Here is a 23,660-nt window from a genome sequence, read left to right as displayed (position 1 = left end):
TTTGTCTGTCCGGGCATCACGTGAAAACTACTAAACGGATTTAAATAAAATTTGGTATAGTTATAGCTGATATTCCGGGTCAACATATAGGATACTTTTTATCCCGATAAGCAGTAAGTTTGAATCGATTTTAATAATTCTTTTTATATTTGAAATTTTATACTATTAAGCATGTATTGTCTTATTTTAATGAAGATCTGATAAATATTGTCGGAGATAAAGGACATAACTTTTTACAGATAACAGCACGTCGCAAGGCATATGGGACAACGATCGAATGCATGCGTACAATCCCGGAATAGATCATATCCTTCTTTTTATCCCGGAAAAGCAAATAGCTCCTACAGAATAGCATTGCTATTTTTCCCGCATTTGTCTTTCAAAACCCGCGCAACGGAGTTTTAGATTGATAGTTGAAATATTATCAAGCTTTTGAATTAGTTTGGTTGAACGCGCTAATCTATGAAAATGTTGTTTCGATTTAAATTTTTTTTTTGGTAGTATCAATTAAGGCTATATAACATCACGCTACGACAAATGGATACCATCATTAATAAGAAATGTTGCCAAAACTGCAAAAAATATCCTTTTTGAAAGATTCCGATGCGTGCGATGCGTGAACGGTAAACGTTACGCCAAACGACGGAAATATGTAGTTAGTAGTATATCGAAATTGTTTCTTTAAAGTTCTATAAAATAGTACGCAACAACATAAATATATACTACTTTTTGAAGTTGTTACATTCGCGGACGAAGTCGCGCGGGTCCGCTAGTCTATTAATAACATTTTAAATGCATGATTCTCACAAAGCTTTTTTGTAATCCAAACCGATACGAAAACGAATCACGTTATAAATGCAACTTATGCCACGACTGGTAAAAATAAACTTTTCTATTAGGTTATACACAGGTCTAACTTCTAAACATATATTCATTAGGGTGATGTTGAAAATCAAATATTAAACATTTTTTATAAAAAAAAGCTGCAGTTCTATTCTTAGATTATATTAGTTTATTATTTAATATTATATTGTTCTTATTTGTGCAATTTTGTTTATGTATTTATAGTTAGCTATTTGAATGTTGGTTTATAATAAATTTACACCACCCGTTCGTTCTCGCTCGTGTTCTCCTAATCCTGGGGTTTCCTGGCAGTGATAGCTACTAAACGATAAGGCCTTTTTTTATTCTACTTCCATTTTTGTATTTCTATTTTTTTCTTGATTTTTGTGAACAAATAAAGAATTTATATAAAATTAAATTCTGTCAACTTGCGTATCTATGTCAAAACACAGAATATGCACCTAATCTAGTATACGCTGGATTCCTAATGTTTTGCAGCCATATATTTATTATAAGCGTACGCATTTTATTTAGTTCCTTAGTCTAGATGTCGTTGAGAAGGTAGGTAGGTAGCTCGTTATTCTTGTTTCGTTGTTTCACACTTAATATTCCACTCAGGACAATAAAATGAATAGGGGTCGTGACATAAATTGAAACGCGTTCAGTTTCTCTCTTTAAGCTCCCTAATACTAATTATGGCCGATATGTATTTATTGGCTGTTTCTCGTTTTGGATTTTAAGGATTGCTTTTGCATTCATTTATATTATGCAAGTCACTGCTGAATATCCTTCATTTTATCTGTACTAATCGGAATATTAATATCTGTCTGTGCCCTTAGAAACACAGTTTTTTTTTTAGATATATTGAGATTTTTTGAGCTTCATAAAAACATCACCTAAACATCCGTAAATTCAAGAACATATGAATTCATGGGCACCACATATCACAGTCACCACGTAAACTATTAAGTTTTTTTTTATTCACCTACAAGCTAGCCCTTGACTGTCATCTCACCAAGTGGTAAGTTATACAATTTTTTTTTTGTGTTTATAGACGAGCGCTTGACTGCAATCACACCTGATGGTAAGCGATGATGCAGCCTAAGCGGTGGAGTGCGCTTGCCTAGAAGATGCCTATTCACTCTCGATTTTAAGGTTCTCATATTGTAGGAACTGGGGAAAATGGAAGCTGGAAGAGCATTCCAGATCCTAGCGGTGCGGAGTATGGCTTCGTCACTTACCATGGTTACCTGTGTTGTCTCACATAGCACCGCCTCACTTACACAGAAAACATGCTTTGCGAAGGGAAGCCGAAAAGATCTGCTCAAATCCCCAGCTTCATGTCAACAAGTCTTCTAACAACCCACCACCAAATCAAAAATCTCGTCGTCCCGTTTTTTCCGAGGCTTACGAAATAAGGCAATTTAACCTAGAAAATTGCTGGAGAGAAGAATGGAGCTACAGGGGGCCGAAAACAGATCTCTTCGATCCCACAATGAAACCCAAGGGTTTCCATCTGCCTCGTATCCTGTGGTGTCGAACCGGCTAAGAACAGGGCATGGACGCTGCATGTATCTTTTGCATAAGTGGGGTTGGAAACCATCTGCTGCATAATCCAGCGCTGCCTCTTCTTTTCTTACCAGGTATTGCGAACGACCTCTTTGATCTCCCTGCTCGGACCGTCACATGGTTGGAAAATCCGGACATGGACTAATGACTTGTAACTTATTAATTAATAGATAATATCAATAATTTAAACCTCGTACGTTATTCGTAGAAAATGCCATAAGACTAATGGAAGTATGGCGGTTATATTAAATCCATACACTAATCGATTTCTAGGAACGCTAAATTGTAATCGGTAGGTTGGTAACTAGCCGCAGTCAAAGCCTCCCAACATACAGGACTAGAGAAAACAAAGAAATTATTAAACTCCAAATTCCCGCTGCTGGGAACTTTATTCACATCACCGCGCTCACCACGGAGGCAAAACACATTTTATTTCCATAATAGTGCGTTAGGTTATAGTAACATTCGGCAAATCTTAAGTACAGTCTTAAAAAGAAGCCAACGACAAACTTAGTTACCTGGTTAAACATACCTCACTTACGAAATCAAAATATCTCCGTCTGTTTATCGGTTCGTTTAAGCTTATCATTCATTATCAGTAATAGATATATAAAGTATACCTACGTAAGGGTCAGGTCAAAAAATTAGTAGTTAAATATTTGTGGCAGAAAGTCATGCGCTTATATGTAATAAGAAAAAGAGTGAATACATGATATAAGGATCAAAGGGCAAAAGGTATACCGACAAAAGAGTGTGAAGAAAAGTATAGTATCATACTGAATGGTCGCCCGCTTAAATATGTATAGCATTTTAAATATCCAAAACATGTTTTTATCGATGACCTTAAGGATAATTTATTTATTATAAATAAATAATGTCGACCTAGAACGTGAGCGTAGGGCTTTGGCGGTGCGCTGTAATATGTTGGTCCATATGCATGTTGTACCCAGCAAGCAAAAGTTAGTTTGTTCAGAGCCTTTTGTCAAACCTTTTATACGGGAATCCTGTGGACCAACTATAACACAGGCATCGCTAAACGCCCTACGAGTTAAATATAATTATGGTTTCAGAATGCTGTTGCGTTAACACGTTATTGTAGCGCATCTGAAGTGTTTCCGAGGGCTCCTCCAGAAGAAAACGAATAGCCTATATGAAATAATTTAATCCTAAATGAAAATAACGTGGGTAAGCAGTAACGGCATCCTGATGGCATTAATAAATAAATACGACTCTCCAATTAAAATATGTAACTATTTTATATAATGTTACAGTAAATTTATAAAGTGGGTAAATAATTAAACTTTTGATAACTATAACTTCATAATTGCCAGATATTTATGTTCATGACATTGAGTTGGTGGGTGTTTTGATATAAATACGACTGCATTATCGATGCACCTCAGTCCTATATGGACTCGAACGATGCAAAGATACCTCCCGGTGTCTTAGTCGTTTATGAATATTTAATATTTATATCTCATATTTTTTTTTATTTTTTTTTTATTATTACTGTATGTTATTTATTCTGTGAATAATAGTGTAGATGGGTCATAGTTACGAAATAAAGAATTATTATTATAAGATTACAAAACAGAAAATCCACCCGGACAGAAAATGTGACTGGTTAATAATCTATAACTAATATTATAAATGCCATACAGTTCCTCTGGAATTAATATTTTTCACAGAGCAAGAGAATGACATTTGTACAATGGTTGTTCAGCAATCAGATTATAATATGGGCATACACATACAATTTCCATGCATTACTAGGTATTAAAATATAACACTATAAACAACCATAGCAAAGCCTTCTCATACATTCTTCATGAATTCTAAGATACATTTCTGAATTTTTTTCAAGTTCAGTCGAGCAATAAAGTATAAGTACTGATTCTCCAGTTACCTGGAAGCGGATTTCTAACTATCGCATTACATTTACCCGATCTGCTGATCGGACAGATTTTCCCCGTAATATGAATAAAAGATATATTTATTGGAGCTGAAATCGTACTCGAATGTAGGTAAGAGTAAATGTCCAATAAGTGTATTGTGGAGGATCGGTTTACGCCCTTTTAGGTATGGTAAAGTTTCAGGTATTCACCTCAGGAATCCTTCTTTGGTGCTTATAAGATTTGGTAATATAAACACTTCATCACCAATCTCAGCCTTTAAATTTCTGTCTGCGATGGGCATGCCTCCTTTCTCATGGGTCTATCCCAGGGTTTGGAACCCAGACCCACCAAGCTGTTTCAGTACGGGTTGATGAGACTATTAGTATCAAATTTTAGTTGTTATAACGTATCAATATAGTTTAGTATCTTAAGATTGTTATTTATGTAGTGGAATTATTATATCTTTAAATCAATGCATCGTACATAATGTGTTTTTGATATCGCACTAATTGCCTGAAACAAATGCATAAATAAAATCAAATAAATAAATCAACATGCTCATCGCGGTACCTTGTGGATCCACTACGTTACAATATTAGGTATAACGTACATACCTAAGCACTATCCAGGATAAAGCTAACCCACGTTAAGAGTAACTTCTATTCAAAATAGCATGCTAATAAACCACCAGGTTTAATGCGTCGTCAGTCAGCCAGTGTTAGCGAAGAAGTTCTAAATTCCCTTAAAACATAACTCAGGGCAACAATCTGACTTCAAAAAGACGTCGGTAGATAAAACAGAATGTGAGCAGCTTTATTAAGTTGCCAATAAATGAAATGAAATGAAAATACACTGAAAGAATAAAATTAGTAACAAAAACAATAAATGTATCACACAGTACAATGGGCGGCCTTATCGCTAAAAAGCGTTCCTGCCAGGCAACCCAACAAAGGAAAGGGAAAAAAATAAAAACTTAACCTATAGGGTTAGGGGGTACACAAGAAGAGGTAATATGATATAGGTACACAAATAACAAATATAACAAATTAAAAATACCAATATTTATAATATACAAAGTATAAGTCACAGAAGAAAAAAAAAACAAATCATCATATCATGAATGCAAGCCGAAAACATAATACTTCTAACACCATCTTCATCTCTATGGCAAAAGCTTGTTATAACTTGAAAAAGAACCATAGAAAAACCAAACCTATTGCATCCATGTTAGTTGTATGCTCCGCCATCTAGCGGTGTTAAATTTTAACTAGTAAACTTAAGTAGATGGCGCTTGTAGCACGGCATAGCCAAGGAGTTTTCCAAAGTAGAATGGTTGTGCTTTTTGCGTCTGTGGCAAAAAAGACTTATACAATAAAATAGCGTAGTACCTTTCTTAAAGCGCCATGGAAATGTTTCGAAAATATTTTATCTTACTAATTATAGTTTTGGTAGAGGCTGCATGGTCTTTGACCTTTTCTTATTTCCGTAATTAGGCACTTAATTGATAGTTCACAGTATTTCCGGGAAACTGAAAAGCAAATCGTTGCGTCATTATTACAAGATTAGGGTATGAGAAATGTATTATGTATTATGTATTTTTTTAGTATGTGATTGTTGTTCAAAAAATTATGGATGCATCGATAGAGTCGATAGGTTTGATTATTTTTTTTAGTAGTATATCTTAAGTTTTATCGTCAGCATCATATAAACCGATGGGTGTCCACTGCTATACTTAATATTATGCCTTTTTAGGAAGTTCTTTTGTGGTCCAGGTGCTCCCTTGGACTCATATGATTCGGGGTTTCAGCGGTTTTCCGGTGGGATCTCACTGCTCACAAATGTTCCGTTCACTGGTGCGAGGTCGCCACTCCATCACCTTGGGACCCCAATGTGTCGGTTATCTGCAACCGCATACCTTGAAAACCTCAAACCTTTAACGAGAAAATCCAGAAAGAAAGTTTAAAATAGATTCAATTAGATTTATTCATCCAAGAACCACGTGGCTACATTACTCATAGACGTAAATTCCTCTCCCGTACTGTATATAAATTAATTTCTACTTATCTATGCGTCTAAATAACATGTTGTTATCTAAGTACATTACATTATATTGATCACAAAATTACTTATTTATGTAACACAAGCGGTCCCTCGCCACATCATTCCCGTATAAGTGAACCTTAAAAGATAAACTTGTGCTGTCGCAGACTATTTTTAGAACTTTTAAAGGAGAACAACTTTGTCATACATGATTTTATCGAAACTTTTACTGTTTAACTTTTCCGCGTACGCAGAGGAAGCTTTCAAGAGGAAAAAAAACCACCGGATTATAAAATTGATGCTATCCTTTTATTGGTCATAGCGTTATGCCTTCCTCGATGGGCAATCAAACACTGAAAGAATTTTTAAAATCGGACCAGTTGTTCCTGAGATCGTCGCTTTCGAGTAAACAAACAAACAAACACTTCAGCTATATATATTAATACAGTTGGTGTGATACGTGGTGGAAGGCGCCCGACGTGAGGGCCCAGTGGTGGCATGCGTTTGACCTACGCGTGGATCTGTATTTGGATATTGGGATCGGGTATTTGGATATTGCAAGATTACTTAATTTATCTAAATTAACAGTTTTTTTGCTTAAATAAATTTAGCCTAAGTTACTCCTAATTACATCAGCCAATAAAAGTCCCGTCAAAATCGGTCCACCCATTTCAGAGATTAGCCGGAGCAAACAGACAGACAGACAAAAAACGTTAAAAATGTTATTTTGGTGTATGTACCGTATATATATTCTTATACATGTAGTAAAAAACGGTTATGTCAATATTACAAACAGTCATTCCAATTTTATTATACATGTATTGATTCAATGCCTGTTGCCTGTGTTCTTCAACCACGTTTGTTATGGTTTTTTTTTTTGCAAATTCCATGGGATCCGTTTTATTTTCGAGGATAAAAGTAGCCTGTGTTACTCGTCATCTTTTCAACTTACTATAAAATCTATTTGATTTGTTTATTTGTCCTTCTTTTACTAACTAACCAACTATTAAGCAACCAATGAAAATTCAAAATTCATTTATTTCAAGCAGGCCTAATATAAGCACTTTTCAACGTCAAGATGAAAGCGGAGCCGGATGCTTTCAACCTGTATTAAGCATAAGCAATTTATCAATTTTGAACCTAATAACCTCGCTGTAATAAATGTGTTAAACACATCGTTAAAACTTATGCATAGACGGCCAAAATGATCTAGGAATCATATTAAAAAAGCGTAGGTACCTATATTTAATCCCACAAATGATTTCTGTACCTTCCGCGGGCGATAGGTATGTTTAACCAACTTGGGAGTACTTACTTACATAGTGTAGAATGATGCCAATTCGTAAGTATGTTTAGCTTGCATGTATATTTTTTTTTAGTATTCATTGCTGTACCAAGCAGACCTGATGGTAATCGAAAAACTATCGCCTATTAACAGATAAACACTTGCATGCAAGATGTCCTTAAACCTAAAGCGTAGGTGGTAAGCGTTATAATTGCGAAATACTTCTCAATTGTTACCATTATTATCCAAATAAAAACAAAATCAAGATCGATTCGTGGGATCCCGGAGAAATTGAGAAAACTCAATGTTAAACATTGTTAAAGGTTTGTCTAAAAAAAACCCTATAGCAAATTGGTTTTTATTGTAACATGTACGTATTGTTTTTGTAAAAGCGCCATTTGGTCAAGTCAAACTGTTGATGTAGACCACGAATAACCACCCGAACTATACACAAATAAGTATTTCACTGGTTGCGATTAGATTACTTTCATATGGTAGCTAAGCAATTTCATTACAATGGAGCAGATGATGGTGCAGTACCGGGAGAACTCCTCAACAAATTAACGTCCCTGCATCGGGTAAAACAAAAAATTGCAAAAGGTGACGTGAGCAGTTGTCATTATTTATTAGCTATTATAACTTTGATCAGAAAGCGGCGATAGCCCAGTGGCTAGGACTTCGACTTCACTTTCGAGTGCCCAGCAATTAAAAATCACTTGCAGTTTAGGAACACATCGTGAGAAAACCTGCATGCCTGAGAGTTCTCCATAATGTGTATCACAACTCAAAGGTTTGTGGAGACCCCCAATCCGCACTGGGCCAGCGTGGTGGACTACGGCCTTAAGCCCTTCAAATTTTGGGAGGAGACCCGTGCCCTGTAGTGGGTTGGCAATGGGTTGAGAAGATGATGATGATAACTATAATACTTACAAACCACACTAAAAAGCATGTATACCTACCTATCGCTCGATGAAAGAAAAAAATAATAATTAAAGTTTGTTAATTTAAGAAAAGAATCGTAAATTAGGTGTACCTAACTTCTTCCTCACCCCAAAGTTCGCTAAACCGTCAGTAAAGTAATAAAGTTAGTTATGTTAAATAACAATATCGACTGCCAGAAAACCCAAATTGTTGGGTTCCGCAGTCATACTCATAAAGAAAACTTTAAATTATACGCACGAATATTAATTGAATTTAACTTTTTCTGGGTTTTAAACATCTCAATTCTTATATCGGGTGGAGGAAAAGAACAATCGAAACACCCAATCACAATAATTATTATTTTCGTCATTTATAATTTAAATAGACACTTCGTGTCTAAGATGCAAGCGGGTTGATGCTTTTCTTTCATAAAAGTACTCTATGACCTAGTAAAGTTTCCATAGGATGCAAACTATAAGGAGGTATATATATAAGTATAAGGGGTATTTTGTAGGGAGTTCCATAATCCACGATCCTGGGCCGCTTGTTTCCAGCGACTCCCAGCGACTCCCAGCGACTCGCTGGATGTCACCTGTCCACCTCGTTGGGGGCCAACCAACGCTCCGTTTACCGACACGTTTTGCGTCACGCTGAGCTGTGTTAGTAACTTTAGTTCTTTCTACGGATCTCCTCATTTCTGATATGATCAAGTAGAAATACCTCTAGCAAAGCTATCTCCATCGGCCGCTGAGTGACTGTAAGCCATCTTACGTCCATAGTAACCGACCAAATTTCATATCCGTACGAGGATAATTAATAAACTATGTCGTAGAGTCGTCTGCGCGTGTTGGTAAATTATATATGCTAAATTTTATTTAGATCAGTAGCCGTAGTGCATTAAATACGGGACAAACAAACAAATAGACAATCATTGTCATTTCCCGAACCCCTTAAAAGTGTCTAAACACAGGAAGGCATCATGAGCCATAAGATGTCGAGGGATAATTATTTTTTAAATGCATGTACGTACCTAAGTCCTGTAATGTCACATTAGTAACTAAAAATTGCGACAAAGTATTTTTTCTTAATCACTTTGTTTTAGAAATATGTGTCTATGATAGACTTGTGGCGACAGAATATGAGAATACAGTTGTCACCACCCTTCCACGGGTAGAGGACCCGTGGATGTCGTACGAGGCGACTAAGGGAATGTAACTAAGAACGGGCAGCAGCTTTATCACTGCTACTATAACCATCAAGTACGACCACCAACCCGGCGTGGTGATTATAGGCAAACCCTTCCATTATGCCTTTAATCCAGCAGTGGACTGTTACAGTGATGGTGATGTGGCTATAATAAACGGCTAAACTTGCACTCCGAGGCAGTGTTTCTGATTCACAGGCGTACAGTTTAACCGAAATAACTATATTAAATTATTTTATTATTATTAAATCTAAAAAAATTGGATTACATATTATTAAAAATTGCCCGTACGGAGACGGGTGAAAAAGCCGCTCTTAAGACAAAACATCTTGCAAAACAGGTCAAAGATTATTAAATAATGCAATAATTGCCTAAAACTTTTTTTCATTCTTTCTAATATCTCCTTATCTTCAAATTTAAAACAGTTGGTTGATTGCTAAAACCCTTTAGATGAATTTTTTGATGACAATTGACGTGGAGCCTGTTCGCTGGATCTGTTTAGTTCTAATTTATTTGCCTCTAATGATTTTTTCTCTCTTATTAATAATCTTATACTTATATATATTTTGTCACTGATTTTACATTGTAGTTATACTTAGATTGTTTTTTTTTTAATTTTTAATTTTATACTTATTTAATAATATAATTGTACGCCCGGCTGTGGGTATACTGTTTTGAATACTTTTCTAGGCCTTGTCAACTGCCTCGGTAGTGTCTGTAGGGTGCTAACTAGCCACAGCCGAAGCCTCCCACAAGATAAAACTGTTTTGAAAGCGGGATTAAAAGCAATGTTAAATTAAACCGCGAATTATTACAATTCCGCAATCATCCATCATCCATCATTACTGATAAAATTGATGACACACAAATAATAGCCAGGCAATATTCCCCCTGCAGATCTCATCATAAGCTTTTAGGGATCTTTTGTGCGATAAAGAGCTCTCATATAACTTGTTATCAAATAAAAGAAAGGTGTGAATTTTCACAGGCGGTTCGCTAGGCCCCACCTCTTAAGATGGCGTTATCCCCTCCACGAGATAATCAGCCAGTAGCACAACAGAATCTCGGCCGAGTGATACCTACAGCTTCCGCGAGTCCAAGGCACCACCTATTTTCAGAACCAATTATTATCTTCCCGCACGCTTCTAACTGAATCTTTAGTATATTTTGAGGTTTCCTTGTTGTCACATTAACAATATCGCGATGTAATAAATTACGGCTAAAAATTCAAATAATATTACCTATTCAAATAATATTTTCGATAATGAATTCAATCGAGGATATATCGAGCACGTGCGAAAACTACAGCGGATCGTCATTTCGTGATAAACATTCAATCTGTGCGAATCGAACAGAAAAAGTGGAATACACTTGCGAATCTGAATCTGAATTTAATAGTGAAAACGAAACTATTGATGTGATTTGTGAACACACCGAACACAGGCCCTATACTAAGCCTGTTTTAAGTTTAAATCAACACGACAACGATAATTCAATTTTGTCCTTTAGCAAAAGTTTATATGCCAATAAAATGACTGTAATATCAAAGGGTGGTTGTGGAAGTGATCAAATAATGTGCGTTAGCAATATAACTAATAGTGTTATAAATGACAGAGGCAAAAACTTTCTCATTGATAGTATTTTAGGTAACAATAGCAAGAATCAGGAAAGTAAGATGGTTACTGATGAAAATGAAGAATTAGAAGAAGCTGGAGACGAACACAATGGTATGATTATTCTTTTGATCTAAAATTCATATATTTCTATGAAGGACTGTTTTTCTAATTTTGGATAAGACTATAGTCCTTGTTTGAATACCAATAAACTAGAGTAAAGTTTTTATTTATTGAGCTAAAAAAGGTGAAAAGATTCCAAATTTGCAAAAATTCAAAATTCAAATTAGAAGATTCAATAACAGATTTCTGAGATACATTTTTTAATATTATATTGTAGTAGTAGAGCTTTTTGTAATAGAGTCCGGGGAAGTAATATCGCCATGCTTATTTCTGCCGCAAAGCAGCATTGTTGCCATGCTGTGTTCCGGTCTGATGGGCGTGGCGATGTCTTTACGCTTACCATAAGGTGGGCCATGCTTAGTCCGTCAATGATTACTTTAAAAAAAAGGAATATAGTAAGCTCGGTATCTGTATTCTGAGTTATATTCAGTGATAGTTTAACAAGACCAGTAGGTTAAAACTGGACATAAAGTTTCTTCGTTATGATATTTATTTAGCTAAAGTTCAAAGTTTAATTTACTCTCTTATAGTAACCATATTAAAAGGAAACGTAACGAAGGTACTAATTAATTCCCTTTAAACATTAATCTGTTACAATATTTTTAAAACTATTATTTGACAACAGACTGTTAAGAAGTCCATATCGTGTATTTTATTCGAGACTAAACTACGAATCCGTTCTTAAGTAATTGGAGAGGTGGGTATATACTGTCAGTTTACGCACACCGAGTGATTCTCCAACTTAAAATGTCACTTTTTTTTATTCTTTATTGCTTTTATACGTGAATATAAATAGACAAATGTTCAGAAAAAATACTATTTTTAACACTCATGATATTTTTAAATCTCTTTTTATTATTTAAACTCATTAAAAAATTGTTCAAAAAAGTTGTCTTGGACGTCCGTGTGTCTGTATGTGCGGATCCCGTATTTTGTGGTCACGATAACGAGCGAAATACTTCACTTATCGAGCTGGTTTTTTTTATAGGCTTCAGTATTTTGAGGAATAGAAGCCTATTACTTTTCACGGTATAATAAGTTGTAGTTTAATTATTATTTAATAAATACTATTACAAATTTTCAAATAATCTCAATTTTATTGTAATGAATGAGATTATGAAGTGTGCATATTTGGATTTTCCAACTATTTAAGTATTAATTCGACGTGAACATAAATAACAGCTATAATCACTTTTGACGATCTCCCTGGCGCAGAGGCGCGCGCTGTGGAATTATGAGTCTAGTTCCTGGGCTGGGATAAATCAACGGCAGAGGGATCTTTTTTCTCTGGTCTGGTGTGGTGACTTTGGCCGAAGCTAATTACCAACCAACCATTGGATAGAAGCAGGCGTTACCTTGCGGAAATCCATGACATATTATGAAAATTAAGCTTAATTTGCTATAGTCCGCGACAAGCAGGAGAATCTGTATGGTGTAATTTAGAATTTCTTCAATCCTTATACTCTACACCAAACAGATCTTTAGCAAAGTACCCTACATTGTATAAGGATTGAAGAAATTATAAATAACACCATTCAGATTCTCCTGCTTGTCGCGGACTATAGCAAATTAAGCTTAACTTTTCATAATATCAACCAACCGACAAAGTCGTGCTGCAAAGCGATTTAACGTTCCGTTAACTGATAAGGAGTGGTAATTCGGTAGCCATTTTAGATTGCATCAAGTTCAGTAAAGCGCTAACTTGTAGAGGAATTTAAAAAGCACTGTAGGAGATATTGTAAGGATGAGGGATAGTCAGAGAAGAATCCCGCACCAACCTTGTCGCGCGATTGTAAAGGCAAAAAAAATGTTGGCGTGATAGTAACATAAATTAATTAAATATAGGCTAATAAATCTATTATACTTAATATTTATATTAATACAACCCTTCAAATACACTAAAGAGAGGTAAAGTAGGCGTATTTTATAGGCTCTTATGAAATAGAAGTCAATGACACTACCACCGGTTAGAAAAGTAAATTCTTCTTAGTGTTAAGAAGGCAGCTCGAAACTTTGCATAGTTTTTATTTTCCAAAATCTCTGTTAAGGTACCTGGCCTTCGCCAACGTAAGGTCTCTTACTGGTAAGGTTACTTCAAAACAAGTTGAGATTCTAATTCATTTTGGCTTTAACAGTCCACTACTGGACTAAAGGGAGAGTTCCCAACGGGTGGATTTGCCAATATTCACCACGCTAGGCACACGAGTAGGTCATCGCAGTAGATGATAGTAGTATGTTACAGTAAATTTTTAAAGTGGGTAAATAATTAAACTTTTAAACTCCACTTTAGAACTGTTTCTCGAACATGCAGCTAGTCACTGCTTTTACTGCTAATGTTCTTTACCATAAAATAGGAAAAATGGGAAAAGTTTGTGAGCAATACGCCGCCAGTGTGAAGAGAGACGTGCTCGAAACGTTTTCTCTTTTTTTGGATACAATGAAATGAAATGCATCCTTTTACTCCTTTGGTTGCCTGGAAGAAATCGCTAAGTAGCTATAAGGCCACCAAATTGTACTCTCTTGCTCTGTATTTATATCTCTGTAACTACTTTTTTTTCTTTGGTGTACAATAAAAGTGTATTCATTCATTAATGCAATGATGGCTGAATGAGGATTCTGTATGTTCTTAATTCTGCGGTTTACAGGCGATGTTTAAATTCAAATGCAAATTAAAAATTTCTTTATTCATGTCGGCCTATTACAGGCACTTATGAAGCGTTCATACATACATGTTTACATCAGTGGCGTGAACTTCATACATGCGAAAAAGCAATGCCTACCAAGTATATAACTTACGTATTTGAAAGGAATCTTTCCATGTTCCTGCCTTATGCATACTCTGTCTAAAGACCCTGTGCACGCTACTGGTTTACATAATTTTAAGGGAATGGTGATAACTATTTATTATTATTATTTTTCAACAGTATCTTCAACCTCTACCTGTGCAGAACTGAGCGGCCTCAACAGTGCAGAGTTGCTGGCAGGACATGCGTACGCGCACTGGCTTGCTACGCAGCAGCCTACGTCTACGTTTTACGGTACGTCATCAATAAACTATAACAGCTCACTTCTGGACAAGATTTTCATGATAAATCAAAACTACCCTAACAAAATAACTTTTTCTTTTAATAACTGAAGGGGCTTGTCCTGGACGAGTATAACAGTTAATGAAAATGCAGGAGATTTTCCATTCTCCCGGGGGAGAGCATAAAATTGTATCTTCGCGCTAATTGTAAAGGCGCACAAGTGGAAATAACATCCAAATACTGTATATAATTCTATATATAATTGGTTAATTGCTCCTATTCCCTGTAACCGTGCTTTAGCAAGTGGATACGCTAATTATATAACGAAGGATATCTCGCTAGCCGTGCTGCAAGATTATTCTATGTAAAGCAAAACGAAAGAGGAATATAATTATAAAATTCCTGAGTACGGTCGCCGCCGCCTGTAAGAAACCTATAAACAACATTGCATCGGTGCTATAAAAGTCAAAGTCAAAGTCAAAGTCAAAAATATCTTTATTCAAGTAGGCCCACAGGTGGCACTTTTGATGCGTACATAAGAATTACACGGTAGTGAGATGATGGCGATAACCACATTCGTAAACTTAAAACTAAAGCTACGAGGGTTCCAAACGCGTCCCGGTCTAAGAAGAAGCCCACAACAAACTTAGCCGGATGTTTTTTTTTTTTTTTTTTGTTATAGCCATCTCACAATGTAATTTTAAATTATTAGAAGAGCAACCTGGTTAGAGCAATAATTTACACCCAAGCTTTTTTATCGTTTATGTAGTCCTTTATACTATAATAGGACTTTTCTATAAGCTTACGTTTAATACAAACTTTGAACTTTTTAAGAGACATCTCCAAGATGTCAATTGGTAGTTTATTGTAGAATTGTATGCAATTTCCTTTAAACGAATTATGAATTTTATGTAACCTAGTATATTGCACTGTAAGTTTATTCTTACTTCTAATGTTTAAATTATTGCAGTCACATTTTTTCTTAAATTTAGAAATGTTTTTATGGACGTACATTAAATTTTCAAATATGTACTGACTATACACTGTCATTATTTTAAAATCTTTAAATTTATCTCTCAATGACTCTCTCGGACCCATTTTGTAGATAGAACGAACAGCCCTCTTCTGCAGCACGAAAATAGTGCTAATATCAGCAGCATTATTATAAACTAAGCGTACAACAACGTACAAGCGTCCATCGCTGAACATAGGCCTTTCGAAAAGCGCACCACCAAGGTCCCTCGCCTTTCTCATCCATCCGCTTGCAGCCACCTGACGAGACATAATACCCTGGTACTTTTACATCAGTTATGTTCTTAACTTCCTTACTTATATTTAAAATGCAACAGTGTGTTTGTTTGCCTATACTTCAAGCACTAACTAAGCAACCAATTTACTTGTCTTAAATATAGTTCAACGGGTACATACCACGATAATATTTTGGATTTGTCGATATTCTCATAACTTGTTATTCTTACATTGGGCAAACAAACAAACAAAGAGATCCATAGCGGTTAGAAGTGGTTAGAGTCAATGAAACACAGAATTCAGCAATTGCGGAGCACATTCTACAAGGGGGCACCCAGCACTGGATAGAGCTACATGACCCTAAAGTTCTCTCCACCGACCGTCATTATGTTCCAAGGCTAGTTCGTAAGGCGATGGAAATTCGAAAGCACAAAAACTTCAATCGGACGGTTGTAAATTAGCAAGGGTGTGGAATCCAGTGGTAGAATTATGCAAACCAAGAAAGCATCGTACAGCTTCTCAATTTAAAAGTGACGTTGTCAGTGTAGTGTGTCGAGCAGTTCGTGAAATACCGACAAAAAGAACACGAAAGCGGGTAGTCAGATTCTGCCCGTGACATCCATCTTGACAGACATCTCGTACCTATGCAGTCCCGTCGTGACCACGTTAAAAGTAAAAAAAAAAACAATGATAGCGATCCAGATTGATCGTGTACATTGAGGATTTACCTTCAATCCACACTGCAGGCGAACAATCGGGATAGGATACCATAGCAATCTTAATAACAAAACACTGTTACCAAATGGTAAAACGAGACGCTATACTAAAATTTGCTGTCCAGCTGTTTGGCTGTATCTCATGAATAGTGATACTTAGAAAGTTGTCATTTTTAACAGATAATTTCTGTTGCCACTATTGCAGCAAGAAATAAATATTGAGGGGGCTTTTATACAACGAACTTGACATTTTTGCCGTTTTTATAAATAATGGTACAGAACCCATCGTGCTCGAGTCCGACTCACACTTGGTCGGTTTTTAAGATTTTTATGGTTGCGATGAATTAACATCGTTCACTTTGATGATTAATTTATTAAAATAAATAGATCCTCGAGTATACCCTAAGATAACTGTTAGCATGTGTCGCATCGCGTGACTAGGTGCGGGTGCGATTCATCACACGCACCGCTTCACTACGAACACGCAATCGTCTGCGCCCAGTAATAAATAATTGTTATTTGGTAATCACAAGGGGATAACAGATAATGTGATTCCTTTTGAAAATTGTTTCGTCCCATACATCTTTTCAACTTACCGTGCACTGGCGCACAAGTGGAAATAACATCCAAATACTATACGTGTAATAATAAACAGTGGTTAACTGCTTCTTTTCCCTGTTGCTGTGCTTTGGCAAGTGGATACGCTAATTGTATCCCTTGTCAGTGGATATAACGGGGGTTAACTCGCTAGCCCTACTGCAAGATGATTCTATGTAAAGCATTTATGATTGCCACCCGCTCATGGCGCCGCGTCTTGCTCTCTCTTTCATAGTGAAAAAGGAAAGATACGTTTGTAAAGTTCCTTAGTACGGTCGCCGAAATATCCTGTAAAAAACCTATAAACAACATTGCATCGGTGTTATAAACTGAGCGTACAACAACGTACAAGCGTCAATCGCTAAACATAGGCCTTTCGAAAAGCGCACCACCAAGGTTCCCGCCTTTCTCATCCATCCGCCTACCCGATACTTATATTCGTTTGTTATCGTGTACCTACTATATTTTTAGCATCGATTTTCCCTCGCCTCGTTGGTTAGTAAGCTCAACTACGGATAATGAGTTACGTTTCCCGATCCCGATCTTCCGGGCGACAGATACGGAGATTTCTGTCGCCCGTCGGAGTTAAGTCCTCGAGTTGAAAGGCATACCCCGTGCTCCTGGTGACCCTTCGATGGTGTTTACGGTTACCGATGTTTTCACAGAGGAGTCCCTGCTTCGGTAGGCACCGCGGGCTGGGTTGCGGTTGTGTGCGAAAGCGTTCTTGACCCAGTCACTAGGCGATGAGTTGGAACACCGCGGGGTTTTAGTCGGTAAGAGTCCGGCATCTCCCCTTGGTGTAGTGGTAGGTGAAGGGTAAAAAAGGGAATAATCTACCTCTATTGCGAATTTCAGTCAAATTCGTTCATTCGTTTGAACGAAACGTCTTCCTAAATTCTCCTTATAGTTTTTCAAGTAATTATAATACAAATTGACGACCGATTGGCGCAGTGACCCTGCTTTCTGTGTCCAAGGCCGTGGGCTGAATTCCCACAACTGGACAATGTTATTAATGTATATTATAAGCGTTTATATATATTATTCATAAAATTATTCATCAGTTATCTTAATACCCATAACACAAGCTACGCTTACTTTGGGGCTAGATGGCGAAGTGTGTATTGTCGTAGTATATTTATTAATTTATTTATTTTTTATTTAAATTATAAATTAAGATTTCTGTTACAGACCTATAAAAATGTAACTTAACGTTAAAAAGTGACGTGAAGCGTTCTGTGTATCCTGTTCTCTTGTAAAGTTTGTCAACTATTTTGTCACATTCGTCGAGAGCTCGGAATTTCGGTGGCTATAAAATTAGTGTGTCATGTGTCACATCCGAGAACTGGCAGGGAGTCCCATCGTGATACAAACATTCTGGGCACCTACACTGATACCTTAGATGAATGATTTTTCTCTTATTCTTCTAGATAGGTAACTTAAAAAAAACAAAATAAAACAAGAGCATCTTTACATGTCACAACTCCGGTTAATAGTTCGAGTTAACTATTTAGGAACAACCTAAACTGTGCCTGCCACTGAAAGAGGTAAAATCGTATATGGTAGAACTTGACCAATTTCTATTTTAGCCCTTTGTTTATTTTTAAACGACTAAATTCAATAAATAGGTGCAAAAAAGCGGAAACGTTTTTCTACCCGGATGGGTACCCAAATAGAAAATAAACAGATAAATATATAACTGCACTAGGATATGTTTAACTAAATTAAAGAAAAAAGTTATTTACCTATTTAGGTAATTTATTTCAAGCTTAACTTCTTGCATATTACAAGTGGTCTCAATAGCTTGTCCATACCATTAACTCTCTGATCTTATGTATTGATATCAGTAAAGTTGCAGTAAGGTAATTTAAAAGTAACAGCGCAGCTGTCGCGCGTCATAAAGCGCCGAATTGCAATGTATCCTTAAAACTAATTATACCTATCTAGTCTACACAGATTTTAAGTGATGGTTAGTACTACTTCACAGACACTCGAAGTAAATCACGTTAGAGGTTTTTAATATTTATATTTGGCGACCAGCAGTGGCGTGCGCTGGATTTTTGACCAGGGTATGCATAAAGAAGGAAGATGGCATAAAATTTAAAATTCCTTCCCCTTTATGAGTTATACAAAAATTTTTGGGTATGCATTGCTTTCGTGCATTTATAAAGTGCACGCCACTGGCGACCAGCTCTGGCTTCGCACAGGTGCATATACTAACTAATGTGGGGTAGTTTGGAGGGATTAATACTACTATCCCTTAGTACATTAATTTAACCTATCTAGTAAAGTTTAGTCAGCGTTTGCAATGTAGCGCATAAAAATATGTTTGTTACGAGATCATATTACATATAATATTTAATTAATTTGCTTTTCATCTTTACATATAAATAAATAAATATACTACGACAATACACACAACGCCATCTAGCCCCAAAGTAAGCGTAGCTTGTGTTTTGGGTACTAAAATGACTGATAAATATTTTTATTAATAATATACTTAGAATATAAATATTAACACCCAGACACTGAAGAACATTTTACAGCAGTGAGAATCGAACCCATTGCCTTGGACTCAGGTTGCTGCAAACTATGCTGATCGGCCGTCAAAACTTATATAAACTTTTAAAAACGAATATAAACTTTCCTCTTGAATAACTCTATCTATTTCTGAAACTGCATTAAAATCCTAATGAAATTAAATTGCGAAATTCAAAAGATGTAAGCGTACAAACAGCTGAATCTACTTTGTTTTATACTACTGTACTGATAACCCTCCACACTCGGGATTCCACAAGATGTTTTACTTTACCGTTAAAGCAAGTGATATTCAATTTAAATTTATACAGGAAAACATCTTAGAGAAACCTGCACGTCTGAAATTTCTCCATATCTTCTCAAAGACGTGTGTAGACTACCAATACGCAGTTGGCCAGCGTGGTCGACTATAGTAAAACGTTCTCATTCTGAGACCCGTGCCCTGTAGTGGCCGGTAATGAGTTGAAATGATGATGAATGATAATCGTTAACATTTCCTTGATCGCAATTGCGCTAACGTGAAAAATTGTCATCACTAATGTGTAAAGTAAGCATGGTATACATGGCGTTTCGTTTCGTGCGACAGGTCTGAAGAAACATTCGTCGAATTGTCGCCGCTCGCCAGCCGTCGGACGGTGGTCGCGACTTCACACCGAAGTGTCGGTAAACAGCTGCCGCGTCGATAATTACTAACAAAGCTGGCATGTTTACACTCCGCCTTAGCGACTTGTGCTGTTGGAACTATATCGAGAAAAGATGATACACGAAATGTTTTGTGAATTGTGCTAATGCCATGCACATACGAAGTCACATAGCTCAATGGTTTAAAAGGGAGTAAAGTCTTAGGTTCCAGTAGTCTAACCGGTTTGACTTATACTCTCATGATTTTCATTAGCTGCAGCATATTAACGTCCCACTGCTGGGCATAGGTCCCCTCTCCTATAGGGGAGAGGGTTTTGGAGCATGCCACCACTCTTTTCCAATGTTGGTTGATGGGCTTTAACCATTAGGTATAGGTAAATACTAGTTTCTGTATTTTTTCATTTATCACTCACACTATAATCTTACACTCTAAGCACTCAATTCATAAAAAAAAATACTCAGATCCTTATTTTTGTTAAGCTAAAGTACGTTCCTCTATAGAGAAAAGTATCTGAATTGCGAAATACAATAATAGACACTACTCCGGGCACCCATCAATTTTTTTAGCACCCATATAATTTTTTTTCTACTTTTATTTGTATCGGAACAAAATGCCTATGAAAATAACTTCTCCATTCGCTTACTAATCCAAATTTCATTCAAATCTTTTAATTTCATTTCAAATATCGAGTTATAGATTTATAAAGTAGGTAGAAACCTATTTTCCTGGATACTTTAACTGAGTAATAATTGACTCAATAATTGTTAACAGAAGATTTTTGTTTATTAATTTACTGACATTAATTTTGCATCGCAAAATTATTTCTTCAATTATTCCTTAATACTGAGATTTATCAAAAATATTAAAATGTGTTCTACCTAAATCGCTTACGTAAAACGTTAGCGGTCTGTTAGCGAGACCATCACACACCATACACTCGCGACAATGCTCTATTGACACACGAGATTTCAAACTGCGCAGGCGCAACTCAAACACCCTGATTGTGTTTATAGCCACTTAACGAGAGACTGCGACAATTCCGATTAGTACTTGAGAAAAAATTCACCGTTTGTTTGGTTTTAGTGAGAGCAGCTACTTTGTAAATTTAGGCGTGTTTTATTCTTCTGTTTTTTGTATTTGGTACGAGAGTAGTAAACTATCGAAATGTGATGCAGTGTTTAGATAGAATAACTAGTTAATTATGATTCTTAAACTGCTCTTTGTTGGTCTAGAGGTTAATACCTTCGTACGACTAAAGATCAAGAGGTCAAGGGGTATATTTTAAGGTCCTTCTAGAAATTGTTTAGTATTCGGTTATTATAACGAGATTTTTATTCTTGAGTTAGAAAAATTTGTATTTTCCAACCCCGTTCCGTAAAGTTTACCTTATGGCTCCGTTCCTCGTTTTCGGTCATTCAAGTGTGATTATAATTTGGGCAGCATGGCAGGTCAACGCTCTTAATACCTCTTCTTCTCTCTCTCATAGAGAGCAGACCTAGGATGTTCATATTATCATCCTCCTCAGTACCAGCTACAAATTATGACAGCTACTAGATCGGCGGTCTACTCCATTGCCATGCAGAGTTCTTGTTGCAGTCGTGGGCTTAATTCTTGAGATTTCAAATATCTCGTCAATCCTAGAGTAGATAGATAAAGCTGTTGGATAATGTCATCATCGTCGTACTCAACAGCGATGGATTGCGCTATTTTGGTAGTCTCGGGTACTATAGGGTTATTACTACTCCTGATCTTCAGACACATGTCCATTCATGGCTGAATGTGATATATTTTAAATCGACTGCACTCCTAGTCAAAAGTCTATCAATCCGTATTCCGATGCTCTATTGAGACTCAGACAATCTACGTGCTGTGAGTTTAAAAGCTTTGTAAATGCAGATTATATGAGTAATTATTTCTTTACAGATGACAAAAACAGCAGACGCCCAAGACGATCAGGCCCAGAAAGAAAACCCCGGCAAGCGTACAGCGCTAAACAACTCGAGCGCCTTGAATCAGAATTCAAGCTGGACAAGTATCTAAGCGTTTCAAAAAGGATGGAGCTCTCCAAAGCATTAGGTCTTACTGAGGTACAAATCAAGACATGGTTTCAGAACCGAAGAACAAAATGGAAGAAACAGCTAACGTCTAGGATAAAAATCGCTCAACGGCAAGGTTTATTCTCAGGGCATATCTTCGGACACACACCGCAAACTTATTCCCTTTTGAATCCTTACGCGTATGCACCACTTAGTTGCGTTTTTACTCCTGTAACAATACCGTCTTCACCACCATAGATTCAATATATAAATAAAACAATATAAAAGACGAGGTCACAAGATCTCCGGAATATTAGATTACCTATTAAATAATTTGGCTATAGGTACAGTCTACTATTGTGCCTACCTATAACAGTACAAATTGTGTTGTTTACAGACTTTAAATTTAACTAAATTGGCAGATCTGGTGGCACAGTAGAATCTCCGCCATGAGTTGCCATAAATGAAGAACGAGCGACCCACTTTTTCTCTAACTACTTGTTTAGTAGGTTTTTCGCGCCGGCATAGTTTCTGCTTGATTGTAGAAGAGACTGTAAACTTTTAGGACAGAGGTCGCTGCTGGCCGTTCTTCTTTATATTCCCTTGTTCGCCTCGTACGGCACCTGCGTGAAGAATAGGGGAAGGGATAACTGTATTCTGACCTGCCTTCACCACACGGCATACTTTACATTTTATCGATACCTTAAAAACGTCCATTTTGCCCCATACTCACCCATAAAAACTCTAGGCTACTTCCCGAAGTCTTAAAATGCCAATTGTAATTGTGAATAAGTGACTTAAAATCTTTCCATAACACAGGAATGTCTGTACGGCGCCCATAACGAAACGGCCAAGCCGTATTTTTGAGGTAGAGGTAGTATTTGTAGAGTTAGTTTTGGATTGGGAATAGACTTAGGTCTACAAGCGTTATCGTGTGTCTTGGCTTACCAATTTTAAATGAAAAAGTTTTAGTGGAATATAAAGTCGAGATTTTTAGTCAATATTTAGGTTCGTAATGTTATGAATGGGTCAATATTTTTTGCTCATTTTCGTTGCGTTCAAAGGCTTTGAATATGAAAACGTAGATGTGTGATTTTGAAATATTATTGTGATGTAAAAGTATGTTTGTTTTTAAATAACTACCACAAAAATATTGTATTGGATGTCTAGCGAACGATATGGTGGTATCACTAACGTCTGTATCTAGTAAGTCGATTGTTGTAAACTACTTTAAAATGACGATACTGTTTGCATAAAAGTAAATATATTTACCTTTTACTTACCTACTTATTTAGGTTCGTATATGCATAGTTTTATTTGATAAGTTGATGCTAACATTTTTAACAGCTACGGACGGACCGTGCTC

The 23,660-nt window shown here is 36.4% G+C and overlaps 1 protein-coding gene across 1 annotated transcript; it reads left to right on the top strand.

Moving 5' to 3' along the window:
- Nucleotides 1-11,432: 11,432 nt before the first annotated feature.
- LOC120626460 (homeobox protein LOX2-like) lies at nucleotides 11,433-22,564 on the top strand. Its single transcript, XM_039893985.1, has 3 exons — nucleotides 11,433-11,484; nucleotides 14,418-14,531; nucleotides 22,182-22,564. Exons 1-3 carry the CDS (start codon nucleotides 11,433-11,435, stop codon nucleotides 22,550-22,552), a joined length of 537 nt encoding a protein of 178 aa, XP_039749919.1. The 3' UTR covers nucleotides 22,553-22,564.
- The last annotated feature ends 1,096 nt before the right edge of the window (nucleotides 22,565-23,660 follow it).

This window comes from Pararge aegeria, chromosome 9, assembly GCF_905163445.1.
Source record: "Pararge aegeria chromosome 9, ilParAegt1.1, whole genome shotgun sequence".
Lineage (NCBI taxonomy): Eukaryota > Metazoa > Arthropoda > Insecta > Lepidoptera > Nymphalidae > Pararge > Pararge aegeria.
This window is presented reverse-complemented; position numbering and strand designations above follow the sequence as displayed.

Bases quoted from the DNA above. Each gene is read 5' to 3' on its own strand.
- LOC120626460 (XM_039893985.1), top strand. From the start codon at position 11,433: ATGGTTACTGATGAAAATGAAGAATTAGAAGAAGCTGGAGACGAACAC. The intron at 11,485-14,417 runs GTATGATTATTC...ATTTTTCAACAG, and splicing joins AGCTGGAGACGAACACAATG to TATCTTCAACCTCTACCTGT. The intron at 14,532-22,181 runs GTACGTCATCAA...ATTTCTTTACAG, and splicing joins GCCTACGTCTACGTTTTACG to ATGACAAAAACAGCAGACGC.